The sequence below is a fragment of the Talpa europaea genome, assembly GCF_964194135.1.
Source record: "Talpa europaea genome assembly, chromosome: 14".
Lineage (NCBI taxonomy): Eukaryota > Metazoa > Chordata > Mammalia > Eulipotyphla > Talpidae > Talpa > Talpa europaea.
Genome location: NC_140082.1, coordinates 14,451,445 through 14,463,471, shown reverse-complemented (window position 1 = coordinate 14,463,471; position 12,027 = coordinate 14,451,445). Strand labels below are relative to the sequence as shown.

The 12,027-nt window shown below is 43.2% G+C and overlaps 1 protein-coding gene across 2 annotated transcripts; it reads left to right on the top strand.

Moving 5' to 3' along the window:
* Nucleotides 1-359: 359 nt before the first annotated feature.
* Nucleotides 360-11,678, top strand: RNF185 (ring finger protein 185; the record flags this gene model as incomplete). 2 transcript variants are annotated; one of them, XM_084253097.1, is made up of 6 exons in its annotated part: nucleotides 360-529; nucleotides 2,924-2,942; nucleotides 4,740-4,852; nucleotides 6,864-6,918; nucleotides 9,635-9,752; nucleotides 11,581-11,678. In XM_084253097.1, 6 exons carry the CDS (start codon nucleotides 360-362, stop codon nucleotides 11,676-11,678), a joined length of 573 nt encoding a protein of 190 aa, XP_084109223.1. The 2 variants fall into 2 exon arrangements, with proteins under 2 accessions (XP_084109223.1, XP_084109224.1); XM_084253098.1 differs by lacking the exons at nucleotides 4,740-4,852; nucleotides 6,864-6,918.
* Nucleotides 11,679-12,027: the final 349 nt, after the last annotated feature.

Genomic DNA, 12,027 nt, shown 5'->3' with positions numbered 1-12,027 from the left:
GTGAATGTTCAGTTTGGTTGAGTCTGTATTTACCACCTGGGGTGGTTACCCTGGGAGGATGTAAGATCAAGAAAGATAGTGCCACAGCTTGTGATTGCTGTAGTACATTCTGGATCATGTTCTTAGGAAGTTTTTGAGTCAATGCTTTCTAGGTAGTGCCCTGTGACTGTCATCCTCTGTAGGCTCTGGGACCTCTGCTCAGGGGTTCGGTCATAATCTGAACTTCAGGAGTTGAGGGCAGATGGGGCTATTGGCATGGACTCTGAGGAACATACTGCAGAAATTGGCAATCAAGGACTCTCTGCCTTTTAGGATTTCCCTGGGGAGAATCTTCGCTCAGAGTTTACTGACAGCCAAGGATGGCAAGCAAGGGGCCCTCAGCCTCTGCATCCCCTGAGAACTCCAGTGCAGGGGGGCCCAGCGGCAATGGTGCTGGAGAGAGCGGAGGTCAGGACAGCACCTTTGAGTGCAACATCTGCCTGGACACAGCCAAGGATGCCGTCATCAGCCTGTGTGGCCACCTCTTCTGGTCAGTACCCCTACCACTGCCCCAGAGGACATACTGCTGAATTGCAGCTTTGGAACACATGGTTTCCCACCACATTGGGACTTGATTAACTTAGACCCAAGAAGCAGGAGACCTGGGTTCTCATCCCAGCTTTGCTGCTCATGAACTGAGTGACCTTATGCAAGTCTTGTCCTTATTTTGGGCTCTAAAGTAATGATAGCCACCATTTAGTGAGTACTAACCGTGTGCACTTGCTGTGCTGAGCCAAGAAGCAATATCGCACAGTAGTTATGAGTAAGGACTGTTTAACCAGACTGCCTTGTTCTGAATCCGGGTTCTACCATTTCTCCACTGGATGACCTTGTGCAAGGTGATTACACAAACATTGCCTTATTTAACAGGTTTGTTTATGAGCATTAGATGTCTCAAAATAGGCAAAAAGCTTAGAAAAGCACATACTATGGGTAAATACTATGTGTTAGCTATGATCCAAATAACTGTCATTGTATTTTATGTATAGTAAAATGGCAGGAGTGGTACCATTTCAGTCTCCATGGTTACAGAAACCCCTCCTGGTCCTGAGAATTGGATGAATGTTGAGATTTGATTTACTTTTCTCTTAACTTTGAGCTGTACCTTGAAAGATGAATTGAATTGACAGTGCTAGTAAGGTGAATACTGTTGGGTTCATCTGAAACATTGAGGCTACTCTGTATTCAAGAATAATGGTGCCCTGGTTGGAGAATGTTAAGAAACAAGAATGGTTATAAGGGAGTGTAGGGCCAGATTACCAAACCCCAATTTGACTGAGTAGGAAATCAAGCTATGGAATAATTTTGAGCAGGGAAGTGGTGTGAAGAAGGGGTCATCTAAAGGGAGTTTAAATTGGCAACAGTGTGAAAGAAATTTGTTGGTAAATGAATAGAATAGGGCAAAGGTTTCTTTTCTGGAGATTGTTGCCCTAATCAGTAAGATTTCTGCGGAAACTGTTATCAACCCTGTCCTAGAAATTGCAGATATTCTGGGTTGTCATAAAACCAGGACTTGAAATGAGTGTCAAAATGAAGAATTCAGAGTTAGGATACCATAGGAAAGAACACAGATTCTAAAATAACAGAGATGCTGTCAGTGGGTGGTTTGTCCCTGGGCAAATCTACTGTAAAGTTGCACTTTCTCAGAGCCTACTGTCCAGTGATATTAACAAAAGACATAAGTCAGCCACAGCTAGCACATAGTAGTTGCTTGATAAATGAGTGAGCACAATCATTGTTGAACTCCTGAACTTTCCCCTAAGGGGAAGTTACCACTACTTCTCCCCCACAGCCTTTGAGGAAAGTTGCCAGTGGAGATCTGCCAGGCTTTGGGGGTGCCTTCAGCTCAATTTAAATGGCATTACATGGTTGGAGTCAGATGCCAGGTGTTTGTTTTGTCTCCAGGGTTTTCAGATCTGAGTTATGAGGGTAAACTGCAATTCAGGAATTAGGAAAGGAATTCTCCTCCAAGTCTAAATTTTACTCAGTGAGAGTAGAAGAGGTGTTATGTGAGGGGTGGAAACCATATTTACCCTTTCCTCTATCCTGGCACATAGTAGGTTATAGTAGGTATGTATTAGATGAGCAAATAGATGAAATAATCAAGAATGAAAGAAAAATTAAAAATCTGGAGATAGAGTGAGGAACTTGTCCTTCAGTTCTGTAAATAACATTTTTTGTATCCAGTACTGCGTGATAAAAGGAGCAGTAAGCTAGAAGTCAGGTCATTTAATTTTTCAATTCTGGTGCTGTAGGCAAGTCATTTCAAGTTTTTTGAGTTTGGGTTCTTCATTTGAAAAGTGAGAGATTGGGCAGGAATTTCTATACGTCACTAAGCTGAAAACAGCACTTACTGCCAAGCAGCATCCCCATCCTTTACATTACTGGAAGATGTTTTTACAGTATATATGAACTTTTAAGTTACTTCCTCCCAGCATAGTTCTCAAAGCTGAGGATAACCTAGAGATTATTAACATTGTTAAACTGGATCAAGATCAAGAGCTGGCACCACACATTCCTTATGAACATGAGGAGGCTCTGAACCCAGTAAAATTGAGTCAAACAGTACATGTGTGTATGCTCCCACATATTTTTTTGCACAGTCTCCTTAGCTTTTATTGGATTTCTCCAGAGACCATAACCTCTCAGAAGTTGACTTGTACAGAAACTGAGTCTGAGAGTGATTTTAGCCCAGTCTTTTCTAATTTCTGACACCAGTGATCCATACTCACAGACCTTCAGTGGGTTGTAGTACTTCACATTTTCCATATTTTTTTTCCCCACCCCTACCCTCTACCTGTATATTCTGCTAATGAAAGCATTTTTCTTCTTTTCTCCCTTTCTCTTTCTCCTTGATGACTGGCTGCCCTGGGGACTCTGGCAGTTGGCCATGTTTACATCAGGTAAGCTGTATTTCATTTTACTTTGTCTTTCATCAGCTATGATTGCACAAGACACCCCTAATCTCAGGAGACTGCTGTCAGAAGCTGCAATCTCTCCTGCTTGGGTTCATTTACTTACTTTCCCCCAACCCTCTTTACACACCTGCTCACTGACAGGCACTTGATGAAATGAGATCAGTGTGGCTCTCTGAAGCCTCCTGACTGCTGCTGATGGCCTTCAGGGCCTTGGCAGTCCACCACCTCTCTGGGTCTCAAGTCCTCGTTTATAAATTGGGTTGGATTTGATAGTATGTAAGGTTTTTATTTTTGAGATTTTGCCTCTATATAAAGTACTCTTATCATATCAACAATCCGCCTACCCTTAAAGATCTTGAAAATATTTCAAAGAGGAAACATTGTTGGTATCAATAGGTCTTTTGCAAAGGGACAAAAGTTTGCCCAGCTTTTGATAATATGAGAACTATTTATTACATAGTCACCATACAGGGACCTGCTTGCTGTGAGACAGAGCAGGCCCTGACATTTACAGCTACTTGTGAATAATCACTGTGAACAGACTGTCCCCACAGTTGTTGGCAGTAGAGCCCCATACAAGTAGGTGTGTGGGGGAGAACAAGAATTCCCCACCATTAGAGCCTCAGAATCAGGGTGGGGGAGGAGAGAGATGAGAGCAACAACAGAGGGCTTCCTGTTATGTTCAGAGCTGTGCATTTTGATGCCAGTGGAACCTGGTGAAACATAAATTTATGAAGAGCTCATGACACAAATTTTGGCACTTTCAAGAGTAGGATAATGGAAACAGGGTATAAAATTTTAAATAGTCTATGATAAATGTTGATGTATGTATATGTGCACACACATACATACACAAACACAAATTATTTCGTGTCTGTAAAAGCACTACAGGTAATTTGTTTTATCATTTTATTCTGTTTTTAGAATGACCTGGGAAATCCAAAATAGAATTGTGGTGTTTTTATTATTGAGAGAAATAGTAGAATCCAAAAATCAGCGAAAGTACATTTTAAAATTTAGCAAATTTGGGACTCCCTGGTGGTGCAGGGGTTAAAGACAGTGCTATCAAGCTATCATCAGCCACTGCAGCAAGAGTGCAATCCCTGGCCAGGGAGCAAACTACATGGCGCCGGTCTCCTCCCTCGCCCGCTGCTCCCCTCAGCAGTATATTTCAGTAGATCCACCTGTTCTCCACTTTCTCATGAATCCTCTCACCCTCCCCAACTTACACCCCAGTTCTTGTATGCATAAATAAATAAATCTTAAAAAAATAAAATAAAATAAAATTTAGCAAATTTAGATAATAAAAATCTATCCTATAGTATATAGAAAATGGCCAGTAGCATATAGAAAATGGCCAGCTATGTCTAGATATATGGAAAATGCTTTCAAAATGAGAAATCACAGAAAAAGAAGACATCTAGGATAATATAATTGATTCATCAGGGAAGGTGAAGATTTAACGTTTGTTTTATCTCCACCAAAATTTAAACTGAGACTGGGTCTGTTGACATAATTCCAGGCTTATAGTTCCTTCCTGCTCTGTTGCTGAGAGCCCCTGGAGAGAATGAGGCATGAAGAAGCCTATTTAATTATGGTGGTGTTTGAAGGCAAGTTTGATTGCACCACTAGTAAATATTTATTGAGTACCAGGAAAAGGAATCAAAATTGGTTCCTTGAGAGCTTCCCTGCCTGTGCTGCTGTTTCTCTGGCTCATGTTGTTTTCCTGATGGCTCTGTGGGGGGCTTGGGCCATTCATGTGTTTTTCTCTCCTGTTTGCAGTGGTTGGAGACCAGGCCTAACAGACAGGTGTGTCCAGTTTGCAAAGCCGGCATCAGCCGAGACAAGGTCATCCCCCTCTATGGCAGAGGCAGTACTGGGCAGCAGGACCCAAGGTGAGCCCTTAGGGTACCGCTTACACCCATTCCCCCTCTTGGGTGTGAACTCACTTCCATTCAGCACTTCCTCATCACACCCTTTACTTAGTACTTGCAGAACCTTAGTTCTGAGGCAATAGGGATCCAGATGGGAGTCAGCCAGGAGGGGAGGTGTGTCAAGTTGCCTCTTGCTGGATTATATTACAGATGTCTACTGGATGTCTGCCAGCAGGCAGGAAATTGCACAAAGTGTTAGGAAGCAGGATCTCCAACAAGAAAATCTGTGAGGAATGGGGTTATTGCAGCAGTGATATATAAAGTGTGGGGGCAGAATGGTGAACAGAGGGTCTGAAAGACTTTGTAGTTTGAGATTTTTAGAAAAGAAGGTAAAGATGGTCAGGCATTCTATAAACACAAATACTGAGAATCTTCTTAAGATGGTCTGGCACTTCTTCCCATCCTCTCCGGCAATGAAGTTGCCTTCTGTTACTTTTGCTCAGCCCAGCCCAGCATACCCTGTACATGTTGGACACCTAAGGCATAATGAAGTTTCTTTATTTTTTTTTTTTTAAAGGGTTTTTTTTTTTTTTTTTTTTAATAGAGGCATGCTTTATTTATTTGTTTGCTGGTTTGTTTGTTTGTTTTGTTTATACATGCACTGGGTACAGTCAGAAGCGCGGGAGGGAGGGTGAGAGAATTCACCAGAGCCAGAGCGGGGAGCAGAGCAGGCAGAAGAACCGAAGTACACTGCTGAGGGGAGCAGCGGGCGGCAGGAGAGGTCTGCGCGCCATGTGGGACCCTCCTCCGGTGGCCGGGGAGCAGCCGGGGATTGAACCGGCGCCTCAGAGGCCGCGCGCAGTTTCGCAACCCAGCGCTCAACCGCTGCGCCACCGGGGAGGCCCAATGAAGTTTCTTTAAAGGAACTTAACCTTTTACATTCATGAGGCCTTGTAGTTGCTCTCCTCTGTCTCTTCTACTCTCCCCAGATCTGCTCAGTCACTTCTACCTCCTTTAACTTCTGCCTGTCTTTAATGAGCAGCTCCAAAGTACCTCCTCCTTGAAGGAGTGGTGTTTCTTCCACACATTAGTTGCTCTTACCTGTTAGTTCATACCTCTATGAAAGAAGTCCCTTCCCACATGTATTATGATTGATTGTAATTACCTTTAAAACATGAACACATCGGGGCCTCCCTGGTGGCGCAAGGGGTTAAGCACCGCGCTGTAAAGCAATCCGCAGCTTCTGCAGAGCGAAGTTCGATCCCCAGCGGACCAGGGAGCAGCCCACATGGCACAGCAGACCTCTCCTGTCTCACCCACTGCTCCCTTCAGCAATGTATTTCAGTCAGTCCGCCTGTTCTGTTCCCCACTCTGGTGAACCTCTCACCCCCCACATCTCTGGCCTGTACCCCAGCTCTTGTATGCATTAAAAAAAAGATTTAAAAAATAATAAAACATGAACACCTCAAAAGTAGAGGTCATCAACTTTAGTATTTGTAGTGTCCTTCTGAGTGCCTGATAGGTAATAAACCCTCAGTCCAGAATTTGTGGGATAAGTGATGGAAGGGGCCAAGACCCAGACGCCAAGAGAATAGAGTACCTGCCCAAGAATAGTGGGAGCTAAACCTCTAGTAATAGCAAATCGGAGAAATCCTGAATCTCAGCGCCCTCAGCTGACAGGGCATCCTCTGTTTCAGTTTGGATTTAGGACTTTTTTTTTTTTTTTAATTGGTGACCTGTGCCTCACACAGTTCCAAGAAGGGTATCTGGCTGGGAGTCATAACCATTCTGGCTGAACCTATCTGTGAAAGAAGTAGCTATAGTATAGTCTGATAAAAATCTCATTACAAGCTGTTTTTCTATATAGTTGGGAAAAACAATCGCTGGTAGATGAGTTAGTATTTGGTTTAATTTGGCATAAGTGCTGGACAGAAAAGGGAGCAATGGCCTATTGGTAAAGAACTTCCACTCCACTCAGGGGGCAACTCAAAGCATTTTGTAATAGGTTAATTTTACACTGTTTCTGTTTCAGAGAGAAGACCCCACCCCGTCCTCAAGGTCAGAGGCCAGAACCAGAGAACAGAGGGGTAAGGAACATTCTAGGAGAAACTTCCACAAATGAGCCTGTGCCTTTAGAGGTTTCCCTCTTTGATTATAAAAGTAAAAGAAAACTTTAAAATACAGAAAGGAAAAAAAGAGAAACAAATCACTTATAATCAGACCATCTGAGAATAACCACTAAAAACATTTTGGTCTGTTTTATTTTCTGTCATGCAAATTTTATAGATCCATTTATTTGTGTGAATTTTATAAATAGGTACATGTGTATACTTATGTTTTAATTAAGGAAAATATTTACCCATAGTACCATAATCCTAGACAATTATATTTTCATTTCCTTATTTTCATACTTTGAATACAAAGTGCTTATGTATATGTATTTTTATGTAGCCATCACTATTGTTGCTTTAAAACTTAGTATCTCCCATGATATTGTGTAATATCTCTTTATTTTTAAAGGCTACCATTTAATCTGTTGAATTTTGATGCATTATTATTAAGATTTTCCTAAGTAAAGGACCTTTTAGTTGTCTCGAGATTATGCTGTTGTATATAACGCTACATTGATTATCTTTGCATATATATTTTTTTTCTTTTTTTTTTCTTTTTTTTTTTTTTAGCTTTTTTTTTTTTATAGAGGCATGCTTTTATTTATTTATTTATTATAGTTGTTTGTTTGTTTTGTTTATACATGCACTGGGTACAGTCAGAAGCGCGGGAGGGTGAGAGAATTCACCAGAGCCAGAGTGGGGAGCAGAGCAGGCAGAAGGACTGAAGTACACTGCTGAGGGGAGCAGCGGGTGGCAGGAGAGGTCTGCGCACCATGTGGGATCCTCCTCCGGGGCCGGGGAGCAGCCGGGGATCGAACTGGCGCCGCAGAGGCCGCGGGCAGCTTCGCAACCCAGCGCTCAACCGCTGCACCACCGGGGAGGCCCATATTTTTTTCTTATTTGATTCTTAGGATTCCCAAGGGCAGCATTGTTGAGTTAGAGATTGTGATAGAAATTGAGAGTCTCTTCTCCAGATTATCCTTAATAATAATAGCAATGAACACTTGTTCATGATTATTACATGCAAAAATTATATGTTAAGGGCATTATAGGTACAATGTGATTTAAGCCTCACATCAACCCATTTAACAGTAGAGGAAACTAAGGCCCAGATTGGTGGTGACTGGTTCAGGGACACACAGGATTGAAACCCAGATCTGACTGGTACTGAGATCACTGCTCCTGACTCACAAGAGACACCACTTGAACCACCCCAGGCTCCAGACCCTCCCAGAACATTACCTCCCAACCCCAGAATAAGTGACCCTAGGAAGCCAGAGTCCCTGGCCTTGAGGCACACCTCTAGTATGTGTGGGCACTTGCGGCTGCCATTGATGCTGTTCACCTGCTCTGCCCCAGGTACATAAATCCACCAAATGTGAGGACTTAAAGGATTGTATGTAGGTGTTGCTTAGATGGTTAGGGGTCAGTCCTCAGAATTGCACTGAATAAAGAAGTGCACTGATGAAACAGTTGCGCTTTCCTGGGTAAGGTAGCCTTGGTCCCAGGAGCCCTCAGACTCCACCATGATGGCTCTGAGACGGAGCCATTTTTGCACTGAGGAGAATGGAAACCAGTTGTTTTCCTTCCCTATAGGTTTACTTTTATTAAGTCAGCTGTTAGGCTTTATAGGTAGTGACACTGAGAAAGAAGTTCAGAGCTAGATTCAAGTCTGCTTTGTGTGAGATAAGAAGCAGCCAGTTTTATGGCTAACAAAAGACTCACAAATGAAAACCAATCAGCTCTTTGTGGAAAGCAGTAGGCCCAGTAATATTTTAATTTTTTTTTTGATTATTTTTTAATGATCTGTTCTAAAAATCTACCCAGGGACGCAGGGAAGACAAATTTTTTGTAAGATTTGCACAGTAGTTGGGCCTCCCTGGTGGTGCAGTGGGTTGAGCACAGCGCTGTGAAGCTATCCGCAGCCTCTGCAGCGCCGGTTCAATTCCTGGCCAGCCAGAAAGATCCCCATATGGCGCAGCAGACCTCTCCTGTCTTACCTGCTGCTCCCCTCAGCAGTGTATTTCGGTATATCCGCCTATTCTGCTCCCCACTCTGTCTTTGGTGATTTCCTCTCACCCCTGCACCTCTGGCCTATACCCCAGTTCTTGTATACATAAGTAAATAAATCTTTGAAAAAAATGTTGATGGAAGATACCTACACATACCTACTTATTGTCATGTACTTGTGACCGTGGTGTTCAAAGTTTTCTCTGATGACTTGCTCACAGGGCTTTTCTGTGTGACTTTGAGCATGTATTAAGATTTGATCATGACCTCTGTTGTTGCCTAATTAGGGTCTCACTTTTTTGCTATTACAGGTAATGTGTAGCTTGTTCTGACATCCCCTTGTCATTAGACGTAGGGATTATTTGCCAGTTTTGCTGTTACAAAGCGTGTAGAAAATTTTCTGGCTAGTGTGGGACTTTGGGAAAGGACTTGGAGCTCTAAGAATCTGACTTGCATCAACAAAGTTTTTATTTTGGGTCAGAGCCAGTCCTTTCTAGCATTCACCACTGTTTAGCTGGGACCTCTGAAAGCCTAGAAGGTTGAGATGAAAAGAAAAGATGTTTCCTTTAGAAACAGGTGGCAGAGGTTAGACCTGGGAGGTGGGCGCCGTATGTAAGGTGACATATTTGACAGTCGCAGGAGAAATCTGTTTGTCAGTCTTCTTAATTTATTTCTTCCTCAGGGATTTCAAGGTTTTGGATTTGGAGATGGTGGCTTCCAGATGTCTTTTGGAATTGGAGCATTTCCCTTTGGGATATTTGCCACAGCATTTAACATTAACGATGGACGGCCTCCCCCAGGTGAAATCATGTTTCCTAGTAATCCTGCTTGTGAACTCCTTGGAATTGGGCAGTATGTAGGTTATATATAATTGTCATGACAGGGATAATCAGCCTTTTCAAAATGTGCTCAATTCTTTTCAGAGTATTAGTATACATGATCATAATATTCCATACTTGCCATATATTAAGCATGTTCAGAGTGCCTTCCAGTACAAACTCAGGAGCCTCGCAATAAGATTATGGGACAAATGTGTGGTTAAACTGTACTCTATAGGCTTCCTTGCCCCTTCCTGGCTTGGTTCCACCAGCCTGGGACTCCCACTTTATTTCTTTTCCTTTTTTCCTCAATAAGCTTTTTTCCTTCTCTAAAAAAACAAAAAGCAAAAAACTCTACAAATCAGAAAATGTTCAATAATGTTACCCAAGACATACCATAAAATTTAAAAGTATAAACCATATCCGAGGGACAGCCTAAATCCTGTGCACATATACCCCCACTTAATGATAAGCAGGGCAATGAGGTGGGTGTTTATACTCTATCACAGTTGGGCCAAGATTCTTACCGTAGAGCTTCCCCAGGTGCCATGGTTGGTTGAGCTCTGCTTGCACTCATTGGAGCCTTGTGTGCTGGTTGTGCGAGGTATGGAAGGATTCAGTGCACAGACTTCGCTGGGAGCTTAAGCTCTAGAAACAGAAGCCTCCTACTGGATTATCCCAGTGGTTCCTTGCTCCATCCTGGTGCTTCACGTTTAGCAGGCGATCTGTAAGTCTTTGTTGCTTGCCTGCCTGCATGAATCCATCATCCCAGAGCAACAGTAAAACACCAAGAAATGTTGGGAGTGTTCTTCCTTACCTCATCTACCTCAAAAGTTTTTCTCCTCTGTTCACACATTGTTTTCTCAGAAGAAGGAGACCCCAGAAGATAAGAGTGTGTCCTGCTCTGAAGGAAAGATAGGACCTTTTGTGATGTTGGGTACAGTTTGCCGGTGCTGGATGTAGATTCTCCTTTCCACACAGTCAGAACAGGGATCTTTAAGTAGTAACTAAAGCAGAGAGAAGTGGAGACCCAGGTTCTCAGCCTGCTTCTGCCCCTAGTTTGCAATGCTGCGAGGAAGCGAAGTCGTATTTCCTTTCTAGGCCATAGTTCTCTCTCTGGAAAATGAAGGCACTCCTTGTGGTGACCTTTAGATCCCTCCTGGCTCAACAGTGCCAGGACCTGCAGACTCCTTGGTTCAGGAGGCTGTGTTCTGACAGACTGAGAGCACAACAGTGGGGCTTTGCCACTAACTTACGACTCTCATGACCTTAGGCAGGCCACACTCTCATATCTGTGCTTAGATTTTTCCTTATACAAACTGGGAATAATAGTACCTACCAAGGGTTTCTGTTTCCAGTGTGGTGGGATCGTGAGTCATTCCCCTTCCCTTCAGGCCTCCTATATTTGGGGGACCTTTCTGGTTTCTGGTATGGCTGGGGTCCCCTGAGGGTGTGGGATCCTTCAATAAAGGATAGCAAATAAACAAACAAACAAACAAAAATAGTACCTACCAAGTAAAAATCGTTCATAACACTTAGTACATGGGAAATACTTAGGAAGCAGCCTCCCCCCACCTCCATTTCTGTCTTATTTGCACTTGCAAACCAAGCCCTCTTAGGATAAGTTATTGATATATGAAATATGATATATGATATATGAAAGTAATTCCAGTTTTTTCTTATCTGATATCATTTAGTATTTAGATATCTTTAGTGTGTAGGATACAGATTGATGCTCTTGACTTCTGGCCTAAATGGATGGTTGCACAGCTACGGCATTTTCATGGCCTTTCTCTTGCCTGTCTTCCAGCTGTCCCTGGTACACCTCAGTACGTGGATGAGCAGTTCCTGTCACGCCTCTTCTTGTTTGTGGCCCTGGTGATCATGTTCTGGCTTCTAATAGCCTAATGCTGGCCTCCCAGCCTGCATCTATGGCAGGGCCGCTGGACTGGTGACACGTCACACCCACGTTCTTGGTGTTTGGCTTCCTGTCTAATCCTGACCCTTGGAATCAGTGGGGTCAGTAACACATTGAGGAGTCTTCATCATCAGAGCTTTGGGACTCAAGACCAATTGAAGAGGACCCTGGAGCGTGGACACTGCTATAACCTCAGGCCTTGATACTGAGTTGTCTCTCATGGGTGACACCATGAAATCCTGTTCCAGCTCGCTCAGCAGGTCCTAACTGGGGAAGAGGCAGGAAGAAGGACACTGTCAGAGTACAGTTTCATCTGAGTTTAATATCACAAAAACATAG